The sequence below is a fragment of the Podarcis vaucheri genome (assembly GCF_965113315.1).
Source record: "Podarcis vaucheri genome assembly, chromosome: 6".
In the NCBI taxonomy this organism is placed as follows: Eukaryota; Metazoa; Chordata; class Lepidosauria; order Squamata; family Lacertidae; genus Podarcis; species Podarcis vaucheri.
Window position 1 is genome coordinate 66,820,320 of NC_138764.1, and position 25,624 is coordinate 66,845,943.

Below are 25,624 nucleotides of genomic sequence, written 5' to 3' on the forward strand. Positions count from 1 at the left end.
CCATTTTGTTCAACATGCATATGCATACACACACTTTTATTAAAAATGGCGGTCAGTTAATTCCTAAAAAAGATGATACAAAGCATTCCACTGTGAAGAAATCTGAGGATTTTAGAGAGACCAAAAACCAGTCTACAACTGTACACAAACAAGTAATTTTAATTTTTTAATTTTTTTATACCCCGCCCATCTGGCTGGGTTTCCCCAGCCACCCAGTTGATATTGGTACAATCATAATAGGGCAAAATCATGCCTTTTGATTAATACTGAAGTCCCTGTAAATGTCTGAATTGTCTTATCTTTTTCCCACTTCTGATCTAGTAAGCTACAAGGCTAAATATAGTCTGCTGCAGGTGTCATGCTCACTCACAGAAGAATTCTGTGCCCACTAAGGTCCCCTTTCTCTCCCAGTTATTTTTAATGGATTTTTGGGTGTGGGTGGTTGTTCAGTTCAAAGTGTACCTTTTGGGGGGCTAGCGGGGGCAGTTGCTTGCTTTTTTGTCTACTTTATTGGGGTGGAGACCCCTGTTTGGGGGCGGGTTCTGAGCATCACCGTTTTAATTCTGTGAATTGATTATTTTGTGGCATCCACAACAGCTTCTTACATTTCCAGATCTACCCCAAAATGAGGGGTAGGGTGGCATAACAAATCCTATATTTCCTTCCAGATGTACTGTATGGGTACTTAGCATGTCAGACATCTACTTACAGGGGTGGGGGGAGAGAGAATGGGAGGACAGTGGAGGCTGATTCATTAGGGTAAATGGGGCACTGCCCCACCAGCTTCAGTCTGTGTTCAGCCAAATTCACCTCCCCCAGGGGATGGCTCTGGTCAATGGTTTCTTCCTCCTTAGTCTCAGTTTGCCTTTGTAGAACTAAGCAGGGAGGAGGAGGACAAAACTAGAATTTGCTGTCTCTGCCTGACATTGCCTCTGCCTCCACCTACCATTTGCCTCCCTACTTTCTCCCCCACCCCTCCCAACTGGCACCAGCCACCACTGTGGCTTCCTCCCTAGGCTCTGCACATGCACCCACTCCCCTTATCTCGCTGCCTTGACCAAGGGATTTGGTGGAAAGCTAGGTCCGGTTATGGAAGTGTACAGAAGCTGTCTAGTTCCTATTACCGTATTTATTGCTCTATAAGACTCACTTTTTCCCTCCTAAAAAGTAAGGGGAAATGTGTGTGCATCTTATGGAGCGATTGCAGGCTGTGCAGCTATCACAGAAGCCTGAACAGCAAGAGGGATTGTTGCTTTTGCTGCACAACGATCCCTCTTGATGTTCTGGCTTCTGGGATTCAGAATATTTTTTCTCTTGTTTTCCTCCTCCAAAAACTAGGTGCGTCTTGTGGTCTGGTGCGTCTTATAGAGTGAAAAATATGGTATATCCTGGTCTTCTCATTCAGGGGAACAAGGCTCTGTTATGCCCTATCTCTGGGTGTGTCTGCATTGAGTGCACAGCACCTATGGCAGGCTAGATAAAAAATACACAGCATCTTGGTCTGATATATTTTCACAACTTGTGCCAAGTGTCATCTGTATTTGGAAGAGCTTCTGAGGCTTAATGGTGGGGGCAGCTTGGTGAAATTTTAAAAAAGGAAAGAAAAATTGTGCAGGAGGGAGAAACTAAACAGTGGGAAAGCAACTAGTATTTCCAGACAGAATCATAATGTGGAATTTATTGTTCTGTTTCTGCAAGCATTGTAGCTTGCCCCTCTCTTGACCATGTTCCCCCAGGCAATTTTGGATCACATAGTATGGGGAAGCCCTGTTGCATGAACAAAAGTCCTTGAGTAGGCTTTGACTTCTGGGGCTGTTTAGGTGAATCCCACCCACAGAGTTGACAGGGACTTCAAAGATCTTCTAGTCCAGACTCCTAACGATGCAAGAAATCTACTGCTACAGGATGACTGATGTCCTTTTGAGTTGGGGGATTGAAATTTGAACCAACATAACTAAAGTATTTACTTGTCTATCCTGAGCCTTGGGCCTGATGCAGAGCATATGGAACAGAACGTGTTTATTGCGCTGGTTCAGTTCAGTTTATGAAGTGCCTGATAAAAATACTATCTAGGTGGCAAAGGAAACCACTCAATAAAGACATAAATCAGTAAAACTGACCCACATTGGTTTAAATCCAGTCACACAATCCAAGATAGACACAAAGCCACAAAATACGGCCCAGCTACAAAAGCTAAAATCTGAACATAATGCCACCATTCAACAAATACTATAATAAAATGATAACAATAAATAATAAAGCCCCAGTGAACAAAAGAAAGTCTTTTCCTGATGTCAAACCATTGTGAATTGACCTGAGATCTACAGACGGAATGCCATATACAAAATTAATTAATTAATTAATAAGATCTTATAAAGTAGGCAAAACTTTAGATAAGTCTTTCTAGCAAGAGCATTCCACGAAGGGGAGGCCACTACTGAAAAGGCCATCTCCCTTGGAATTACCCTCCAAATTTCATTCTGAGAGGGAACTTGAAGAAGGGACTCCATCGATGACCTCAGGGCCTGGGTAGGTACATATGGTAAGGAGCATTCCTTTAGGTATGGGGGTCCCAAGCAGTGTAGGAGTTTGGAAGTCAAAGCTAGCACTTCGAATTGTTTGTAGAGAAGCCATTGTGAGACAGGCAAGGGGTACTTTAGTTATTTAATTAAGAATTTTTTCTACCATGTCACAAAACTTGCAGGCAGTTTACATCTTAGACAGGTCCCATTCAGAGCTTAGCAATGTGAACCTCACCTCATGTGGCACCCGCTGATAGACCTTCAAGCCTTTGTTCCCAGCTCTCACACAACACACCTCATGCCCCATGTTTTTCAAGCATTTCATGGCACCAGCTAAACCGTTACGAGGGCCCATAGCTCCGTAGTACAGCACACGCAGACGGTTCCAAGTTTAGTCACCAGCATATTAAGTTAAAAGGAGACCCTGGAAAGCTGCTGCAAATCTGAGTAAACTATATTGGGCTAGGTGGACCAAGAGTCAAATTCAGCGTACGGGAACTTCACATGTTGATCTGTGCTGGAGTAGATGGACCACCACATATTCTTCGGGATGTTGGACCAGGACATGTGCCTCCCATCTTCTGACCTATTCCAAAAGCCCCATCTATGACAAGTCCGTGTGATGTAGGAGCTTTTGTCCCCCACCCCCATGCAGAGTTAATCTTAAGGAGAGAAATTACTATTGCCACCCAAGCCTCAAAAGGTTGCTACTCTCCAAACTACATGCTTTGCATGTCTCCATCAAACATTGCTCTTCCACCCAAAAGTTCAAGTGTCACTGGGATACTCCTGGTGCCACATACCATTTACCAGCCAGTTCTTTTCTTTTTTGAAAAAACAGGAAAACATGCCCCGTCAACGTAGCCCTCTCTGTCTTTCTTCTTGCAGTGAAAGCCCCCATGGAGAGACAGCCTCCACGGAAGATGCAGCTCAGGATATGGTCACTGAACACCATACCAGCGATGATGGTAAGCAGTTGTTTGACAGCTGTTTCAAAGCTGGCTGCCCATTTACTTTCAAGCTTGGCATGAGATGGGAAAGCCGTTTTGGCATGTGGGTGTCATCCCTGTGTATATAGGCTTATTGGACAAAACAGAATTTACCAGCAAGGCAAGGTGGGTTTAAGATATTTCCTCATGTTTCTTAGCTAGAGCCACAAATCTGGTATGCCAGTTTTAATACTTGACTGATCGCAAAGATTTCAGTGAGCTGTTGTCAAGGTAGCAAGATGGAGATGTACTACAGGAGAAGAGCTGTGGTCTCTGAATTTCTCTTGTTAACATCTCTATGACTTGCTTACTTGAACTATCTGGAAATCCAAGTGCACAGTTTTAGTAATTAGGCTGTGTTGGCCTCTGGCATGGGGCTCTTTTTTGCTCCTGTTTTCCTGCCTATGATATTAAACCAGCTTAACTGTGTGCTAAAGCATCTTAACTATAATCTGTAAGCCATCCTAGCTGTAATCATCAGGTAATCATGAAGTTTATGTTAATAGGTTTAACAGTCGTGCCTTAAGACTGAGAATTGGATTAGATGGTTTTCTCCCCCAATTCCATTGTCTCTTGCTATGTCAAGTGTGGATTGCAATAATGTTGGATCCTTTCCTGGTCCATTGGACAAAGACTAATAGGCCACGCCTAGATTCAAAGTTGAGTGGAGGATCACTAGCTATTTTTGGACAGATCCTGAAGCTGAGGCTCCAATACTTTGGTCACCTCATGAGAAGAGAAGACTCCCTGGAAAAGACCCTGATGTTGGGAAATATTGAGGGCACAAGGAGAAGGGGACGACAGAGGGTGAGACGGGTGGACAGTGTTCTCAAAGCTAATAACATGAGTCTGACCAAACTGCGGGAGGCAGTGGAGGATAGGAGTGCCTGGTGTGCTCTGGTCCATGGGGTCACGAAGAGTCAGACACAACTAAACGACTAAACAACAACAACAGGCTCAAAGTTGAAAGGAGGACCAGTAGCTATTTTGGCTCTTTATCCCCCAGCTGTAGTGCAGGCCTGCTGGGCATTAGAGGTCATTATCCTTTGCCAGGCTAAAGGCTAAATTCCAAAAGGGAATATTGGAAGTTTAGTGGCCTGTTGATTTTGATATAATAAACAATTGCTATTTGAAATATACAATTCCCTAGCTGGTAATAAAATGCACAATAGAGGCCCTTTTTTTTTAAAGAAATGTGTTAGTTGGTGCCAGAAACTAAACAAGGGAGAGGAAAACAGGGAAGCACACAATTCAAGGAGTATTCATTGAAAAAAACACTCCAACCCAGCTAAAAACAACCATGATTTGTTACCCAGGTAAAACCTTGTTAACTAGTGTGAGCTGATTACTCGAGCTCTCTGTCTACAAACTACTTTGCAATGCATAGTTCAGATAACACTTTCTCTTTCTGGAAAATCCATTACTGGATTTTCAGTCTTACAGATGTGCTTGCTTGGCCTTCAGCCAGTCTCTGTACTTTTCAGCCTCGGGAGTTAAGCTCAGTTTCTTGGTTCGAGGGGCTCCAAAGGCTGATGGGTCAGGCAGCGGTGCTGAAGTCTCTTTGTCTCAGACATGTTCGCCCTGTACTTCCTGAGAGAGCCTACCCAGATCACAATTGTCTTTGCCCAAAGAAGGGCTTCCTTTTGATGCAACTTTTCTGAGGCATAACTTAAGTTGCTGCCTGATTCATACTGTTGGGCTTTTAGGTAGTGACTTATTGCATAATGAAAATCAGCCAAGGAGAAAGGCTATCCAAATGGAGAGTGAATTCAGTAATAATAAAAATGTGTTTTTGAATGAGTGTGTTCATCTGAGCCAAGCAAAATTTGCCAAGACTAGGAAGGGAGGAAAGAGGAAGGCTCAAGACTGAGGGGTCAATTGTAGAGGTCATCATAGGTGGTAAGGCAGAAAGAAGTGGGATAACCAGTCATGAAAGAGAGGCAGAGCTAGAATACAGTGGGTGGGATTCAACTAATGAGTCCTGTCAACATGGACTTCTGCATATGCCTTCCACATGGACTTCTGCATATGCAACAGGGCTTTCCTCCCCGCCCCCTGGGTACCCGCTATTTCCCCTGGCATTGGCTCAGGAAGTTTAGGAGAGGTGGGATCGCTTCATCCGGGAAGCCAAAATGCTTGTGCAAATGGAACAACCCACTTAGCATGATGTTGAATTCCTCCCAGTTGTAGACGAGAACCATGGACTGGATTACAAAGGGGGCGGGGCAACCTCAGTGCAGGGAGACTCTGCTCATGATCCCTATTGGGATTCATTGCTTGGGAATGTAATAATTTGGAATAACTTCCACCCTATGGAGCAGTATGTCCAGCCGGCCATTCCACTGTGCAGAAACAAACCTGTTTTTGCCACTAACTGTATGCTCTACAGGGAGCTGCAGGCATTCTTGGGTCCCTGGTGGATCTATTACAATACAGTTTCCAAGCATCTTCTTCACAACGTTTATTTAGACTGCATATATTTAGGTATCCACTGAAGAGGTGTGTGTGTGTCTGTGTGTGTGTACTCTTATGTGCACACCTAGGTGAAGAAACCCTTAGAGCCTTTACCTTGTCAATAAGCATAGAACCATAGAATTGTAGAGTTGGAAGGGTCCCCAATGGCCATCTAGTCCAATCCTCTGCAAAACAGGAATCTCAACTAAAGCATCTCACAATCTCATGCCACCCTGACGACAAGCCAGACCAAGGGCCTGTACATGTGGATTGTGAACCCCTTGTGCCTCATTTAACTTCCCCTCATGCAGCAGTTGGCAAGTTGTTCTGCTGCAACTTTCAGGCCCAGCATGATCCAGATCCTAAGAAGCCATTAAGGTCTCCACAGGCTCTATCATTTTGTGACCTGACTACTCCCAACTGAGCAATTCTTTGCATAGTACAGAAAATACTGTGTGTCTGGAAATCCTGTGGACCAGCCCACCTGTCCCCAGCTGCCAGGACAGTTATGTTGAGTTCACCGTAGAGGTAAGCATCCGTGAACATTTCACTGGTAGCAGTAGACCTCTAAAGCTTTGGAGGGTGTGTAACGTACTTCTAAATGGCCTGGCCTCATTTGCCAGATGCATTTGACCTCCAGTATCTCAGCTGACAACATATATAGATATTTGAATTCCTCACTTTTATTTTACTTTTTAAGGTGAAAGGTTTAAACACGGATATGCAAATTCATTGAAATGTTGTTTCTTTTTCCTGCAGAATGTGAACCTATTGAAGCAATAGCCAAATTTGACTACAGCGGCCGAACAGCACGGGAGCTCTCTTTTAAAAAGGGGGCTTCCCTCCTGCTTTATCACCGGGCCTCTGACGACTGGTGGGAGGGCCGTCACAACGGAATTGATGGCCTGATCCCCCATCAATACATCGTTGTCCAGGACACGTATGTTACCTCTTAAGACCATTGGGGCATGGTACTTGGATAAACAGGGCTCAGATTTAATTTTGCTTCTGAGGAAGAAGATATCTTAAAGTATTAGGAACGAAGAGTTGGGAAGGATCTAGCCTAGAGCTTTCCAAACTGTCGCAACATGTTAGTGTGTCGGTAGCAGTGCGTAGTGTGAACACTCTCCGTGCTGCTCCTGGGACTGGAAAAGGGTTAGTTTAATCCCCGGTTTGCTAGTCAAACTGAATTTCTGTGTCATTAAATTTTGCGTGTCTAAAAAGTGTGTCACTGGCATCAAAAGTTTGCAAAGCTCTGATCTAGTCCAACCCCCATGCTTTAATACAGGATCTTGCAAACATAACATTCCTGACAGATTAGCATCCAGCCTCTGTTTAAATACCTCCAAGGATGGAGGGCACACCATTTCCCATCAGACAGCTCTAGCTATTAGGAAGTGTCACCGAAATCTGTTTCCCTATCAGTTCCACCCATGCATTCTAATCCTGCCCTCTGGAGCAACAGAGGATAGGTCAGCTTCATCTGCTGCATAGCAGCCCTTCAGATAATACAAGTTGCCTATCATGCCTCCTTTCAGCGCCAGATTTTGGGCAGTGTGGGTGGTTCCCCCGCACAGGGCGCTAAGCCAAGGGGGCGCAACATAATATTAAAAGTCAAAAAGCTTATTAAAAAGAACTGTACCAAAAGGGATTGGGGGGATTTTGTCTTCACTCATATTACCATATTACCAAAGTCCGCCCCCGCTCCCTTAACCTTTTTGAGGCTAGGCATGCCCAGGTCTTCCAATTATTCCTCATAGTTGGTTTCCAGATCCCTCACTGCTGTCCTATACACATGCTCAGCTGCTTCATGTGTTCATATGAAAATAATCAACAACAACAACCCCCCAAAAAAGAGCATCTTAGTTTTACAAGCTGCATTATGGCTGCTCTCAGGATCCAAGTACACCACCCAGCCTTTAAGTAAAGCATTAAAATGAAATGTTGTAATTTGAGAGCATTAAAAAAATCTGATGATAAAATTGTTCCAACTATTGCAACTACTACTGTGGCTTATCTTGAGGGTGTAACATAGGTTTTGTGGTTGTGGCTCTTTTCTTCTCTAGTGAGGATGGAGTATCAGAAAGATCAAGCCCAAAATCTGAAATAGAAGTAAATTCAGAACCACCGGAAGAAAAGGTGACTGCCAGAGCTGGTTCCAACTGCCCAAGTGGGAGCCATGTTGCAGACATTTATCTTGCAAATATCAATAAGTAAGAGTTAATATCGGTTTTGTATTACTACTCTTCAATGTATGTGTTGAGCATTGTTTTTTCCTTTTGTTTAGTTTTGAGCAGTTGAACTAGTTTAGCTTATTTGTATTGTTTTATGTAATGTTTTGTCCCACCGGGGGTATACTACTAGTTGCAGCTCTGACATCCAGGTCAGTAGGCCAACATTTGCAGTACTGAAACACTTCCCATTTGGTTGCCAATAATGTTGAAACCGTTTGTTTCAATCAATCAATTATTTTACATTTCAAGCCCACCCTCCCTTCAAGTAACCCAAAGCAGCGTGCCTGATTCTTGCCCTGCTTTCCCCCTGTAATGACCCTATAAAGTGGGCTGAGGGAAGCTGGCTGGTTTCAAATCACCCAGTGAGGTTTGCGGCTAAGTGGAGAGTAGAACCTGGGTCCTTCCTGTTTCTGTTCTGACGCGCTAACCTTCATGCTGGCTTGTTATTATAAGCAGAGTGGAAAAGGTGATTTAGTTCAGAATGTTTATTTTGCGATTTCAGTATCCTTTCATTGCCTTTCTGGGATTCCTGTGTTGAAATGCAACTTCTATAACACTTAATCCCCACCCCCACCCCACCCCCCGCTTCTTTTATGGTGACAGGCAAAGAAAGAGACCAGAGTCTGGCAGCATACGAAGAGCTTTCCGTCAAAGTGACAGCCACGGGCTGCCCAGCTCCCTGGGAGAACCAGTCCCACCAGGAGCTGTGGCCAGTTCACGTCCCTCCTCACAACCCATTATGAGCCAAAGTCTCCCGAAAGAGGTACCAGATGCATCTTCCATCAGTGGCCATGGGAGCCTCAATTCGCTCAGCCGGCATGCCTCTCTGAAGAACAGGATAGATAGCCCCCACATCCGGAAAAATGTGACCACTGGAAGGTCAAAGAGCTTTAATAACCACCGGCCCATGGACCCTGAAGTCATTGCACAGGTAATAAGAAGCTAGGCCAGGTTGAGGTAAGATGGGGCTTAACTTGCATACAGTGGTAAACAAATATCTCCACCCCATGTTACCCATTCTGTTAAAAAAAATCTCCTTTGTGAATTTTGATGTTGACTATTCACTAAAACATTCATCTAATACTCAAATATGTTCCAGCTGTTCTGTGAATGTTGTATATTTAGCAACATGTGTTATTTGATATCAATATTTTATATTTTGCTTCAGTATTTGCTTCAGATCAGGAAGCGTCCCCTTAGAGGTGATCAAAACAAGTCAAGTTTTGAATTCTGAGGTAACCTCTGAATTTTTAAAATTCGAACATTTAAATTTCTGTTCAGTTCTAAAACATCAGCTCGGTTTGTGATTGCTGCATGCCTAGTCAATCAAAAAAGCATGGAACAGCGCCTATGTTTAATCAACTTAAGACCAATTTCCAAAGATTCATAAGGGTTAGGAATTACCTGCATCAAAGCATCCCAGTTAAGATGCATTTGATTGAGAACCTTGGCTACATGACCAAATTTTGATCACATGTGACTCACTTAAACTTTGAGAGAAGACTGATTGTTTCTGCTCTTCACATGTCCATGAGGAAATTGCTAAAACGTAGAAATGGATAAAGCCATGGGAATTTAGTGCTCTTAGTTTAACCCATAGCAAAATACTAATGGCAGAGTATGTTTCCTGTTAGTTTTAGACAGTCTTCCCTAATCTGGTGTCGTCCAGATGTTTTGGACTACAACTCTCATGATTATGGTTTTAGAAAACATAAGCAGTTTTCATAGGCAATGTAGAACAGAGGCATCTGGCTAGATTCCTGTGCTTTGAGAAACAGAAGTCCTCTAAGGTAAGCAGGAAGCCATTTAACTTTGTCTTTTTCTGCTCACCCAGGACTTTGAGATACAAATGGGAAAGGGACCACAGACTGTCTAGAACTCCTGCATTTTTATATGGTGTATACCTGTTCCATTGAGTTTTATCATCTTGTATAATACACTCAAATCTCTTGCCACCCAAGGGATACACCTTGGTGAAAAGTGCATGGAAACATACCTGCTTTAACACTATATATCCTTTTTCCTACTGTTCTGTTTCTACAGTTGATAATGTTGGACCTTGCTGAAACTAACAGTCAGGGAATGAGGGCCATAACACCATCATAACCACTCTCCCCAGTCCTGTTTTTTATCTGAACTAAAAATCACATTTTATTTCTTCACTGTATGCTCTTTCCACTTATTGTCATCATCTTCATCATCTAACTCTGTTTCCCCTAAATCATTTGGGAAAAATGTTGGCAAAGGCTTTGGTGAAAACAGAGCTATATGCAGTGTTAATATTCTATGCTTTCAGGAATCTGTGTTAGAATCTCAAAGCCCAGGATTTTTGAAAAACTGAGTTTTTGGTGCCTCTGTTTTGAACCCACAGCCCAGATCTGTGAGTTTGTTTAACTGCACTTAGAGGTTAAGGGATCATGAAAAGAACACAACAATCTATCCTGTTTCCATGGAATTTTCATAGTAGCTTTGCTCTTGCTTCTCAGTTTCAGTCAGTGATAAGGAGCTACCTTCAAACAAAGCAGATCTCATTGTTTCTGTTGGCAGGGATAGGGGATGGTTTCACTGGTGTGTACACAGCTGTGGCTGGATGTGGCCGCTGAGACTTTTAGACCATGTTAGCGTAAAGCCATCATGTGATTCCCCTCCTCCTCTAATTTTTGAAATGAGCACTGTTTTCACAGAAGCTTGATAGTGCGACATTGGTCCAGAGTGGAACACAAGCCCACAAAAATGTGTTCCTTTTGACCACTAAGGAAGCCTTGCATAATTTTTTTCCTCAATTAACTACTCCATAGCCACATAATGTGTTTTCACCTTCTAAAAACCGAGCGGGAGTTTCTCTTCAGTGCAAAACTGGTTCACTACCAAAAAAAATCATCTCATCATGTGTCTGCAGTTGCAGAATATATTGGAAATCATTTGTTTAAAACTGCTCAAGACTTGAAGTATTCTGCCACTCTTCAGAAATGGCAATCCATCTAAGTCTGTCAGTGCTATGCTATGTGCTCAGAGAAAGTTTTGGTTCTTGGTTTCCTCTCCAGCTGTAGGTGTACTGCACTTACATGCTTGGCCAGGTCTTCTGCTTTTCACTATGTGATGAATCTGTCAAAAGCTCACACACATTTGAATCTCATATTACAAAGTTAGGCCTTCCAAGAAAAGACGTTAGGCTAAAACGGGGTGAAGGAAGTCACTAGGCTATCAGATGCTGCTGTTGTTTGAATGTTTGGCTTTTATACCTCCTAAAAAGGTAAAGGTACCCCTGCCCGTACAGGCCAGTCGTGTCCGACTCTAGGGTTGCACGCCCATCTCACTTAAGAGGCCGGGGGCCAGCGCTGTCCGGAGACACTTCCAGGTCACGTGGCCAGCATGACGAAGCTGTTCTCGCGAGCCAGCACCAGCGCAGCACACGGAAACGCCATTTACCTTCCCGCTATAAAGCGGTACCTATTTATCTACTTGCAGTTAAGGGTGCTTTCGAACTGCTAGGTGGGCAGGAGCTGGGACCGAAAGACGGGAGCTCACCCCGCCGTGGGGATTCGAACCGCCAACCATACGATCGGCAAGTCCTAGGCACTGAGGTTTTACCCACAGCGCCACCTGCGTCCCTATTTTTTATACCTCCTGGTCGTGTGCAATTACTTTTATTTCATTGTTTATTCCACCTTAGGGCAGGTGTATAGAAATATAGATATAGATAGATATAGATATAGATATAGATATAGATATAGATATAGATATAGATATAGATATAGATATAGATATAGATATAGATATAGATATAGATACACACACACTACACACACTTTAAAGGGGGGGACTATATAACCACTTAATTCTAAAGGGAGAGAAAGAAACTGTATTAAAACATCAGAGAATAAAGTCCCTTCAAATACTAATAGATAATTCCTTGAAGCACATTATCACAGCATCCAGAAATCTGGTCTTGGAAATAAGCAGGCACACATTGTCTCTATCTGTTGTTCCATGCCACCTGTTGGGGTGTGGGGCATGAGACAGATTTCTTTTCCTGTCCAGTTATTTGTTGTAAGGCACTCAATATGAGCAGAACCAACCACCATGTCATTTACCATTTGGGCTGCAATCCTGTGCCCGTCATGCATTCTCATCTCACCTGTTTCAATAGCATATGATTCATGCTGAAGTTGATGCTGAACTTTTCATAAGGCATTTCAGATTCTTGGACACCACAGATTGGATTGTAAATAGAGGTCACCATTAGGGCTGGATCTTGGCTATACTAACCAGCCCTGAGAACAGGATCTACCTTCTACAGTTTCTGCCTTGTCTATAATACATATTGTGATCCTCTTCTGGAAAGCTGTCCTTTCCCCTTATGGTGCATTTCCTCCTTTTGTTTATATGAGAAGGCTACATGTGGGTTATATCTTTTTGCAATGCTTTGAATGACATATAGCAGCCTCTCTTGCCTTTCATTTAAATTCTGCTTTTATCCACCCTCCTCTTTTTGCCCTTATGTAATTTATTGTTTCCATAGGGAAATATACTCAATAAAAGAAAAATGAGCTGCATTAAATTAGAGCTCCCCTTTCATGTACTCTCAGGTGTCATTTCAAACAGTGTGAGCTACACCTCTTACATTTGACACCAGTATCTCTGAAATCTGTGTTTTGCTTTAAGATCTTTTCAGACTGTGATGGGAGGAATCTGGTTACCGTCTTTGGTTCATCCTCCTCCTTGACTGATTTACCTCCCTGTGTGCCTTAAAATGCCTATGAGGAAACGAAAATGTTGTAGCCAAGATGTGAGTCATGGAAACACTAAATCATTTAGCTCTCCAAGAATCGTATTGCACCAGTCAAGGCCACATCTACAGCTGAACTTCTAAGCAAACTTAGGTCATGATCCAGCCAAGATCTTTAAAAAGAAAAAAGAAAAAAGGCTTGATGCTTGTTCCTAATTGTGACCTTTGCATTATTTCCTGCATCTTTCATGTGAAGCAAGAATGAAGTGTCATATAAGCAACATTTTTCATATATCTTTTAAAAACACTATAGAATAGCAAGTGACTTCAGTGAGGAAACGCTGATATGTGTCACGTTCCAGATTTAGAGTTGCATATTGCACATTTGCCACATAGCAGCATAATGGGTTTCTACTCTTTTTGAGGAGTCTGTTTTCTCAAGCATCATTCTTGTTCCTCTTATCCATCTCCTTGCTTTCCAAGCTATTATCTACCAGTGTTTCAGTCATTTCCTACCAGCCATCCGACCAGGGAAAAGGTTTAAAGAAAAGTGTGATTACCTGGCATGCACTCTGGACTGAAATTCCGAAACAATTTGTCTTGAGTACCACACATAAAGCCAACATCCCTTCCAATGATAAAAGGCACCAAGCTCAGAATAAAATCATAGAGGCCTCTTGGTTTGCTGAGCTCTAGTTCTCAAGGCTTGAAAGAGAAGGCAATTGATGGTCAGAAAGTAAGGAGGATATAGCTCCAGTCCACCCATGCAGCTTTATGAAAACATGTATGATCTAGCTAAAGTCTTCAACTCTAAATACAATAATTTTTTAGTTGGTTGGATGCCTGGCCTCATACAGTTAGCAACAGACTGGTCCTCTGGCCACATAGTTTCCCACCCTGTCCATATTACCTTGCAGGGAAGGGTGATAGTGGGACTGGTCATGCCACTAGGAAGAGATTTTCCATGCCATATCATTCCTCTTACGACAGGAGCAGCATCTGCCACTGTCTGCTTTTGCTTAATATTTTAGAGACAACACAGAGAATTAGTCGAGCTGTTTTCTAGCTCCTTTAATTGCTTCCAACGTCTCTCTTTTGCAGGATATTGAAGCTACTATGAACTCTGCTCTGAACGAGCTGCGGGAGCTGGAAAGGCAAAGCAGCGTGAAGCACGCGCCAGATGTTGTCCTGGACACCCTGGAGCCATTGAAAACCTCTCCTGTTGTGGCCCCCACCTCGGAGCCTTCCAGCCCATTGCATACTCAGATCCTCAAAGACTCTGAACCAGCTTTCCAGCGGAGTGCCAGCACGGCAAGCGACATTCCCTGCGCTTTCAGGCCAGCAAAGTCTGTCAAAATGGCCGCCCCGGTCAAACCTCCAGCAACCAGGCCAAAGCCTGCGGTTTTCCCCAAAACAAACACCACAAGCCCTGTGGTTGCCTCAGCATCTCAACAGTCTACTGACAAGTCCTGTACTGTCTGAACTTGAAAGCCTACTGTGAATATAGCAAATTTTTTTTGTTTGTTTCAGATGAGGGGACCCTGTTAAGGAGATGTTAGAAATTTCTATTTAATTAGTACTGAACGTCTGCTGAAAATTAGTTTGGAAGTTACCATCGCCAGGGATTCTCCCGACAGGAAAGCCCCAACTAATTAAGTCTCATTTTGCACCTCCCATCACCTGTGATGCTAGGACATCACAGCTCTGTGTAGCCCGAGACATAGAAAGCCTTGTATCAGGTTGCTGTGAAATCAGTGAGGAAAAGACAGAACTGAGTGGTAAACAGTCAATGCCTTGTTTGAGTGTCTGGTCACTAAGGGAAACCGCCAGGGTCATCTTTTAGAGGTTAGCAGAAAAGACTTCTGTGCTTCAACCACTCCAGGGATACAATACAATATTGTTCACCCATGGATGTTTTTGATCTCACTGGTTTAGATGGCTGGGTATGCCTGGGGCGTATTTTTGTGCACTATTACAGTGCATAATGGTGGCACACCAGGTCAGGTCAGTTTCCATTACAGCCTGCATCATTTTTTTCAAGGGTACATGTTCTCAGACATACGTTTTCTGTCCTGTGTTTAAAAAAGAAATCATGAAAAGTGCACAAGCTTAGCCTTGGTTTAAATGAGGCCTATTACATGCACATATGCATGTGTTCATTTAAAGTTAAACTGATATTGCAGGGGAAATAAAGAGCATTAGAGCTTGCATGGTTAAATATCCCCTACTTATATCTTTGCTTGGTGCTTCCAGATCTAAAAGCAGCGTGAATGCTTTTGAAATGAGATTTTCAAACAGTGTCTCTAGAACAACCTCTCTGCACTTTCATGGGCACCCAGGAGACAAAACTGAAAATGTAGGTTAAATTTTGAAAACCAGCTACTACTGATCAGTCTTTCTCTGTCTCTCTTCTGGCATTTCCAAGTGTGTACATCTTTACTCGTCTTTGCAAAATGAGATAGTTTCAGGCCAACCACTCCAGTTCTGAACAATCATAGACTCAAGATCTGGTAATCCCAGTTAGCAGCTTGACCCTGCTTGTCTCTCTCTCTCTCTTCTCTGCCCCACATCCCACCCCCTCCTCAGCTTGTGGCTCAGTCTCCTATGAGCTTCTGATATGGCAGCATAGGGCAAATAAATTAAAAGCTGTTGTGGGACGTGGACATAGTCCAGTATTCAGCATATTTCTGTGCCAGGTCACCATGTCTATAAGTACAGACAGTAAAATGAATCATCTTTACATCTGGCATTTACAGTGATGGACTGCAATTGTTCTGAATTCCAACAGACTGTATGGACTCATGTTTGCATTGAATGGGAATATATTTTTCAAGAGGGTAATCATTTTAAAAAAGAAGAAATGCAGACTTCATAAGCAACTGGGAATTTCTCTGCTGCCTCTATCACCACCAACCAAAGGAACAATGAATTAATATGGATTCCATCACCCTTCTTTGATCCTCTGCTGAGGGCAAGATAAGGAACTGAAATGTGTTTTCTTTCATGCGCTAGGTCTGAACTGCAGTCTGTTTTCTTGTGGTTTTATGAATGAAATCGTTGGTATTTGATATTTTAATAGAAGCAAAATACTTAATCTTATGTAAACAAAATTGCAGTAGTCTTCAGATTAATCTAAGGTTGTTAGTCAGACATTTTCTTTTAAGCTCCCTACAAGTTAGGGGGAAATTGTGTTGTTTTTTTTAAATTATGTCTAAAAAGACTTGACAATCTCACAAATGGTGGTAGAAACAAAACCATGTAAAATGTTTTTTGCATTTTTTAAATGGAGGGGCAGTTCTGTTCCTTAACATTTTACTAGCTGTTGCCTTTTAAATACACAGACATCGCCCGCCCACCTCACTCCCTGGTATGTGTGTGCACATTAACTCTGCATCTTGGACCTTGGCCAGCTCAAGGGAAAGACCTGAGCGCTGCAACCTGATCATTCATTCTCAGGGTGGGACAGTCTTCTAATCCAGGAATCTTAATTCTTTATTATTGCTGCTTCTGCTTCTTCTTTTTTAAGAGAATAGTGTTTCACTCAGGCAAAACTACTGGGTTTTTTTTAGTTTTGTAAGTTCATGTTAGGGTTGCCAGCTTCTTGGCCAGAGCAGGGCTTCTGTGCCTATAGCAGCAACACAGCAGTTGAGTTAGGTGCAACCTTTCCCTTCCCTGCAGCACACGTTAACTACTGTCATTGAAGGCACATGGGGCTCCCTTTAGCACAAGGCATTAGCAGGCCTAGTGTTATGTCGCTACCCAAGGTGGGGTGCAGGGATGGAGGCAGAATTTATTCATAGAAAAGCTATTGAGCACATGCTAGCAATGCCTTATTTTGTCTAGGTTTTATACCATGCCTTGTACCAGTGAAGGGCATGCCGGCCACCCAAGGCACATTGGAACAAAATGAGATTTCACGTCTTCAAAGTGCTTTGGTATATGGGTGCAAACTGGCAAAAAAATAATGATTAATGGCTTGATATTTTTATGACCTTTCTGTATATAACTTGCTTTTTTTTTCTTTTTTGGCTAAACTCAGCACTAGGGAGGACCTACTAAAAAGGAAGTAGAAATGTCAAAGGATGTACACCATATCATATGCTATCCAACCGGAATTTTAAAACATGCACCATGATCTATATTGAACATGTATATGTGAAAACAACTTTCCACAGGCAAGCTCCAAGGAATGTTCATTTTATATATATATATTTTAAAAATTGCTTAAATTGCTTAGTTTAAAATCTCTCAGTTAGGCAATTTGGATCAGTTTCTCTTGCATAGATTTTCATGCCCTTGCGCTAATGGAAAGGGCGCTTCCCACATATCTCTGGTACATGAATTACTGTGGTTGGGGCAGCCTTTGCCAACCCAGTGTCCTCCAAATGCTTTGAACTACAACTCCCATCTGCCCCATCCAGCCCATGGAGTTGCAGTCCAAAACATATGGAGGGTACCAGGTTGGCAAATTCTGATTTAGGGCATATCTACGTTATGCCCACACATGCCCACACACAACATACAGATACTCAGGTTCACTGGAAAGAGGGCATTACTTTAAAAAAAAAAAAACAACACCACCGAAACCTGATTTTAATGCTGTAGTCCCATTCAGTTTCCCAGTGGGAAACTTATTGCCAAATGACCCTGCAGAGGATTGTTCTGTTCATCTGTGGTTTAGATATGCCCATAAGATGCAATTTCACCTACCAGCGTGAGATACAAAGCCAAAAGTCGATGTAATTTAGTGTCCTATGCAAGACCAGCATTTAACAAATAGATGAAGGTAATACATAGACATTATAGAGGGAAATAAAAGCATTTTAGCTGACAATCTGGAGTTTCTGTACCTGTAACTTGGCAACTAAATTCTTAGCTGACCATAGAAAAATGTGTTTCACTTACTGTTAAGCATCTCACTTTCTTTCAAATGGTGGTTATCTAAATGTGCCTTTCAACTTCTAGGCTCAGATACACATGCTAATACACTGAAATATCACCCCACACACACACCAATGCTAAAACATCGTGTTTCCCTTATATCTCTACTGACTGAATGGTGAAGCACTGGATATTAAATAACACTGTGATCATGAACATATCTATCCTTTACATACTTATTGAGGGGGGTGGGAATCCCTCAAACCACAAGTCTCTTACTAATATACAATTGTTTGAATAATATTCAGTTCAGGTAACATCCTGCCCCACCCCCAATAGAAAGTAGAAATGCCAGATGTGAAACAAAGCAGGTGCTTTTGCTCTTCCTACAGCCATGGCCAATGGCATTTAGCTTTCTTTTGATGAGCCTCCACGAAGGTTGGGCCCCCTGGCTGGGCGAAAGTCAGAATTTCCCTGAAGCCACCATTGCTGCCCACAAGGTCCAGTCCTCCAAAGATTTATGTCTCTGCATAAGAGTGCGTAACGACTGTATCTGTAACTCTCTGTAACTTTTCACTTGAATAGAGCACTGTTATTTGAGACCAGCACAATTGCATCTCAACTGTCTTTCTGACCCTGATTTTGGGCAGCAGGTTACATTAGTTGCCCATCTTCTCCAAATTGCTCCCCCTATTAATGACCTGAAACGGGGAGCATACCAGGGAGAAGAGAGACCCTCCACAGTTGAAACACCCAGCCCCTATATCATTCTCCCTTCGGAGTTTGCTAGGGAGCCCAGGGTCTCTCATTTCCTCTAACATGTCTGCCTCCTATGCCTTCATCTGGCATGCTTCTGGATTGTTTCAAGAGGAAAGGGACAAGAGTTTGTCTGATCATATCCTTCACTGGTTTGGACTTCGCTCCCAAGGTGCTGGTATCTCCCAATTCTGGTGTCTGGCCCTGTTGCATGGAAAACACTAGAGCCTCATGAATGTAGCCATTCTCTTTGATAACAAATTTTAGCTGACATGTTTTCTGGGTCCAAAGGGCTGAACACCTTTCAGGACTAATCTTTCCTTTCACTGACTTTTCTAGGGTGTAATGTATATTGTGCTTTAAAATACAGCAAGCTTTCAGTAGGGTAGCTACAAAACTATAATGAAATACGTACCTAAGACACAGGGAGGAAACTGAGAACCAAGTTTCTCTTTGCTTATAAGCCTGCAAAGTCATATATGAGACATGTTTACCTGGAAAGTCTCTGGCTTGAGTGTCTTTTAGGATGCAATTTCTCAAAAGAGCAACACGTACGTGTGTGTCAAGCAAATGGTTTGGATGTAAATGTGGTGCTAAATTGTCTCAGACATGACTAGGAAAGATGGGTCCTAAAAATTTGTATTCCTGGGGAGATTTCTGTCTTGCTTATAGCTTTATGAATAGCTTCTAGAAATGTTTTCCCAACTCAGATAATTATGAATGAAGCTTGGACCGCACAATGCTTTGGAAAAGTCAATCTTGCCTCTCTGCTGCATAGCGCACAACCAAATATGCACGTGCAGTAGCTGCTTTTCGAAGATTTCAACAACTTTTCCTGTTTGAATGCTTAAATGCAAAAGAAGCAAAATGTAATAGAAATTTCCATCATAGTTGATCTGGCAAGCATGAGGGAGTCTATTTAAGGGTCTGGGTTATTGCTTCTTTAAAATAAAATAATAAACAATGTGTGAGCTTCCAATGCAAATATTTCCAATTTTTTTAAATAAAAAAAATGCAATCTTAGAATCACCTTTGAACCAATATCTTTTAGGCTGTGTTTTCTTCTGTACGAGTGAGATGGTCCATATGATGGAAATAAAGCTTCAAGTTATAGTGGCACTAGCAAGATTTCTCTCTCTCTCTGGAAGTTGAAGGCTATAATCTGCCTAAACAGAGCTTCCTGGATTGGGCTCTGTGGGTGCCAAATTGCTAGAGCAATATACTTAAAATATGAACAGGTGACGTAAAAGACAGTAATCCATGTAGCCAAAATGCTAACGCATATATATATATTTGAAAAAGGAATGGCAGTGATGTCTTTATTCTACTGTATGTAACACAGTTCAGTTGCACAGTCTAACAGTCTTCAATTTTTATGTTTTAAAATCTAATCCTGCAAAGTCAGGTTTGGGTCCATTCAGTGCATTAGATTATATGGGTTGTTGTTGTTTTTAAATTAACAACTGTTGTTTTAATGGGTTTGGAATGAAATGTTCTTGTTTTAAAAGCAATTTTCCATTTGTTTGTTTATCTTCTACACCAGTCTATATATATGGTGTATATATTTTCCTTTCAAAGTAAAAAGAAAAAGGAAAAAAACCCAAGCGAACTGTAAAATTGTACTTTGTATATATACTACTATGTACAATATTGGAGGTACATCTCTTCTTTCTTTTTGGTACAGTATTGTACAGTATTAGAGGAGTAAATGTGTTGGAACTGTTAAATCCGTGCTGAGGGGAAACAAATATATCTGTTGTCATTAGCAATAGTTTTGGAAAAATAAATGTTTGGGTATGGTGGAAGTGCTGGCCTACAGACAAACCTGTCTGATGTCTGTTCTGTGTGAAATATGTTTGTTTATTTACTATTACATTCACAACCCACTTTTCCATCAAGGTGCTCAAGGTGGGATATGAGGTTTTCCAGTTTCCCATTTTATCTTCACCCCAATCCTGTGAGGTACATGAGAGCATAAGAGGGGCTGCTGGGTCAAACCAATGGCCCAGTCCAGTCCAGTGTTCTCATAGTGTCCAACCAGATGCCTATGGGAAGCCAGGAAGCAGCAGCTGAGCTCAACAACACACTCCCCAACTATGATTCCTAGTGACTGGCAGTCAGAGCCTTCCTGCCTTCAACAGTGAAGGTAGAACATAGCCATTGATCACTTTGCGCTCCATGAATGTGTATAATTCTCTTTTTAAGCCATCCAAGTTGATGGCATTCACTACCCTTGTTGGAGGCAATTTCATAGTTTGCGCTGCAGATAGGATAGGCCAAGAGACAGTAACTGTCTGAGTGGGGATCTCAACCCAGGGATTAGCTCTGCTTTGCTGAAACAGAAGGGCTACTAATTGGAGCTACAAGCAAGACCTCTGGTCACAGCACTCATGGACCTAATTTTTGGATCTTACCTTTGTGCAATGTATTTACATCTTGACCATAGATCAAGAGGTAGTGGCAAGGGGGGGGGGGCGTGAGCAACCACTTCTTTAAAGATGTAGGGGGAGAAGCAGCCCCCATGTTGTATGTTGGTTGCGCAGTGAAGTAACTGTATGGAAGATAACTAACCAAAGAATTGTCCATATGCTTCTCTCCTCTGAGTTGGCAATGCAGTTTAAAAATATCTAAAGATATAACCCATGGGCATCTTACTTTCTTTTACCACTGCGTCTTCAGTGAGGCCCAACAACTGGCTATGAATCTGCTGCTATTATTTCCACTGAGTTCATTCTGATGATTCACATACAGATAAACTGCCAATACATTCATATGGAATGGGACTTGCAACCATGCTAAGCCAATGTCTGCTTTGCCTCGCACAGCTGCAATCTGCTTCCTGCTCCAGTCCTGCTTTAAGCATCCTGAGAACTGGAGGGTGAATCCCCATGTGGTATGGAAGGCAGCCATCCATAAGAGGAAAATGACTGGCATTGTTTTGTGGGGAAACTCAGCTAGGTGTTTGTTAACAGAAGCCCGCAGGGACATACTGTCAGCATGATCCACATAAAGGAAAAACAGATGGGTTGGGGAGGCGGAATCAGCAAGATTCTGGAGTGTGGCAGTGGGGAAATACAGGGAAATTGATCTGAAGGCAACTGATGTGCTTCCATGTTTGAAGCTCAGCAGGGCTAGACATGACCTGCAACCGAATGGGAAACCACCTAAAGCAGCCCCAAGAGGGTAAGAGAAAAATTAATCAAATAAATCAAATGCATTAACAAAATCCCACTCCTGAAGGCAATCCTTCAGGGATGGCTTAGCATATCAGGCTTCTTTGATCTCCTGTGTCAACAAATGGTTCATGTGGCTCACTGACAGAGAGTTGCTTATCTCCGAGAAGCTCCTACAGTGGCTTGGATAATGCTTACATGATTCAACTCCTTGGCAGAGCCTATTGATGTAGGTCTTTCCAGCAGGGCGCCAGTTTCTTTGGAGAGGCTTGTGTGATTGCTCCTACCCATTCCAGTCCTATGGGAGATGGGTCATTCATGGGTTCACCCAGCCATGCAGGAGCTGTCAATCATAAATTATTCCCAGGTGGGAGGACACTGAAAAAGCATCCCTGTGTGTTCTGAGAATCCAAGATGGAGTTGACTTTGCCAGAGGGTAAAAAGGAAAGTGAATTTCACACTGAAGGTATTATTATTATTATTATTATTATTATTATTATTATTATTTGCTTGTTAATTGCTTGCTTCAGAAAGGACTGCAACATATTTTAAAACATAAACATTTAAGCCCTAATCATTGTTGGTTGAAATCTGAGAACATTTAATGAAAATTTGAATGTCCAGGGAGGAAGGATTTGATGACCTACCTTCCACCTTCTCATATTAGCGCTCCTATTCTGGTCCCCCAACCGCAATGACCCCCACTACTCTGTCTCCATGCCCTCCTGTACTATCCTGTGTGTCACTGTTCTTTAATCCTAAGCAAGGAAAGCCCATTTCTTACTAGGAGAATACCTCTTGGATGAGTCAGTGCAAAGTGCCCCTACCCCCAAGTGAGTTAGTATGTTTCTACATATGCAGGGGAAAGCTCCCTTGGTATTCAGAAGTATACTCATGAGTTAATTAAGAGAGAAAATATTTGAAATGCCAGAATGGCCTGAGGAAAATGCATGATCATTTAGACTGTTGATATTAAGTGTATAGAGATAGGAAATCTTAACTCACCTAATTGTTTGGAAATGGAATTTCCAGGTTCATCTTGAATGTCAAAGACAGAAACCACCTGTCTTTCTTGCTATCTTTTCTTGTTGTGGGGGGAATGCACTCACAGATTTTGTTAAAATCTGGATTTTGCATGGTTTTCTGTCAGGAAACACTTAACTTCCACCTAAGAGACTAGAAGTTGTGTGAGTTTATCATTTATATCTATGGTTGGGGATCCATGCTGTATGGTTTAAAAAATTCCCTCCTTGCATTATACAGTGGTACCTCGGGTTAAGTACTTAATTCGTTCTGGAGGTCCGTTCTTAACCTGAAACTGTTCTTAACCTGAAGCACCACTTTAGCTAATGGGGCCTCCTGCTGCCGCCACGCCGCCAGAGGACGATTTCTGTTCTTATCCTGAAGCAAAGTTCTTAACCCGAGGTACTATTTCTGGGTTAGCGGAGTCCGTAACCTGAAGCGTATGTAACCTGAAGCATATGTAACCCGAGGTACCACTGTACAGGGAAATTTGGGGAGGAAGAAAAATAAATAAGGCACTGTTTTCCTTTCTCACTCTTGAGAACCAGCTTCCTTCCTGCTTTATAGTTCTAAAATGCTCAAGTTTGGGGTCAGCAGCCAGTCCCCAGTCCAAAGTGCTATAGTGCTGTAAAGCACAGCCAAGAAAGCAGTATCCCTTTCTCCCTTTTTCCTCTCCTAAAACTTCCCCCACTCTAAGAAGCAAAGACATTGAGGCTGACTACAGCCCTGAAAAGGAGCATTCCTTGTTGACTAGGATTTCCTTGTCTCAAAAATGCTCTGAATATTTGAAATGATTCCTTTCACTATTGAATAGGACAAAGCTGACGTGGAAGGGAATTCTGGGTTCTGCTGAAATAAGGAAGATATTTTGCTCCTGTGTGTCCTTTAATAATAAAAAAAGGATCAGGATTTTGCTTTACAACTCTCTCTCACCCCCAGTGTGTCTTAGCTGTTGAACTGTGATAAGCCCTGAAGAGCTGTCAAATATTTTATGGCTGGGGAATTTTCAAAACACAGACAGTAACATGAGTTAAAAGCACATTTTTCTCTGCTGTAAAATAGAGGAAGACCAGAGGGCTTGAGAAATACTTGGAAAAAAGTAACTTTAGGAGGAAGAGAAGGATTCTTTTACTATTATTTGGAGTTAATCAAATATTTAATAATACGTACTTCTAAAATGACAGAGGTGAACAATGATTTTGCATTGTAAGACTGTGATAGGTCTAAACTAGCTTTCCCCAACCTGATGCCATCCAGATGTTTAGACTGATCTCAACAATAATTGATAAGAGACAGAACAATTTTTGACATCACTTCCTGTTTGTGGTGATAGTGGCACGTTTACAGTTTGTGCAATGTCAAAATTTATTACTTATTACTGTATTATTACTATATGACTGATAGAGTTTCAATTTGATATTATAATTTAAAATGTAAAATGTTTCTGTGGATACATTTCAAAACTATTTAACCACATGTATCCTTCCAGGTGTGAGTCTATAATTGCCTAGATGAATCAGCTCTGGGGTTGCTTCCAGAACGAAAGGGTTTTGAGTGTTATCTTATTATTTTATTTTATTTTATTTTTACTTGCTTGTGTTTTAGTTTGGGACTTTCTAGTGAGATGCGATATACCAGTTTAATAAACATAAATTGAATGTCTGTGCAGGGCTTTGTGTTAATCTGCCTTCTGACAGGTTACCTGTGAGCCATAAGAAACAAGTTCTAAATTGTTTTTAATATTGTGTTTCAGTGCTGTAACCTGCCCTGGGACCTTAGGGTGAAGGATGGGGAATAAATATGATTAATACAATAAAAGAAAACCTCATATGTCACCTTTTAACTGGTAGTGGGAACTAGTCATTTCCTCTAAGGTGGCACAGACCCCTTGCATAACCTCCAACACGACTCGGGAGAAAACAGGGACGCCATATTCCAGCGCCACATTCCTGCATGAGTTACATGACCTGTGTGAGATTGCAGCTCCAGAAATTTGGACACAGTGCCCCAAGATGAGTGCCACACAAGATGGCGCCCCAAAAGCACTTTTTCAGGGGAAGATCATGGCACCCAAAGTGGCTGCTGAGCTCTCATGGGAAAAATCAGGATGTCCTGGTTTTTCTGGGACAGTTGCCCCAACACACACACACTTTTCCAATTTCATTCTACAACACAAAACCAGCCACAAGGAAGGCTACCATCCGGACAAGCCCTTCTTGTCAATGTTAAGGTATCTGGGCACTCCAGAGACTTTCACATGTGCACCATCTTAACAAAATGTGGACGCAGAGCTTTCTTCCCATTCCTTGGTCCTCAGGGAGCCTTTGCTTCTTCCTCCCATTGGCCTTAACCTTTGATTTGCCAAGGAATGTCAGTTACTAATGAACACTGAAGCTTCTAATGCTTTCCATGCTTCCTCCTCAGCCCTCATCCATTTTAGATTAAACACACCTGTCTAGTTGCTAACAGGATGTGGCTGAGCATGACCACCTCCTGCAATGCCCTGATTACAAAAGGTTTCATCTTCAGGCTGTTGCCAAGGGAGCCTGGGGTGGGGTGGGGGGAATGAGCGTTCCTCCAAGCCACCCCCAGCTGGAGGGAGCTAAGCAAAGGGAACGATTCCTAATTTAGCTGGGGATTTATTTCCTTTTCCTTTTTCTTTTTTGTCCCCTTTTGCTTTTCAACTGGGGGAAACCGCATCATATTTTTGTAATTACGGCCCCAAAAGTCCCTTTTGGTTTCTCTTCCAGGGAGTTAATTATTTACAGCAAGTTTTGGTGTGGGGAGGAGGGAAAGTCTTTTGATGTTCAATCAAGCTGTTTTCTGCAGGGTTGAAACGCAGCTGGTTGCAACAAGTTCTTTG

General features: G+C 42.3%; 1 protein-coding gene and 1 long non-coding RNA gene across 9 annotated transcripts in view; one reads left to right on the forward strand and one right to left on the reverse strand.

The window, feature by feature from the left end:
- Window positions 1-11,901, reverse strand: part of LOC309535379 — an 86,999-nt gene extending 75,098 nt beyond the window's left edge. Inside the window, exons 1-2 of the long non-coding RNA XR_014221235.1 lie at window positions 11,824-11,901; window positions 11,002-11,441 (exon numbers count right to left, since the gene is read on the reverse strand). This is a non-coding gene — a long non-coding RNA (uncharacterized lncRNA). The remainder of the gene's footprint in view (window positions 1-11,001; window positions 11,442-11,823) is intronic.
- Window positions 1-20,389, forward strand: part of SRGAP2 (SLIT-ROBO Rho GTPase activating protein 2) — a gene marked incomplete at its 3' end in the record, with an annotated part of 205,565 nt that extends 185,176 nt beyond the window's left edge. For 6 of the 8 annotated variants that reach the window (XM_082228287.1, XM_082228290.1, XM_082228289.1 and 3 more), the window contains 5 exons: window positions 3,411-3,490; window positions 6,725-6,905; window positions 8,032-8,178; window positions 8,803-9,130; window positions 14,030-20,389. In XM_082228287.1, coding sequence (XP_082084413.1) covers window positions 3,411-3,490; window positions 6,725-6,905; window positions 8,032-8,178; window positions 8,803-9,130; window positions 14,030-14,410 — 1,117 coding nt within the window. Of the gene's footprint in view, window positions 1-3,410; window positions 3,491-6,724; window positions 6,906-8,031; window positions 8,183-8,802; window positions 9,131-9,367; window positions 9,435-14,029 lie in introns of those variants that run through there. The other 2 variants (XM_082228292.1, XM_082228294.1) reach the window with 2 other exon arrangements.
- Window positions 20,390-25,624: the final 5,235 nt, after the last annotated feature.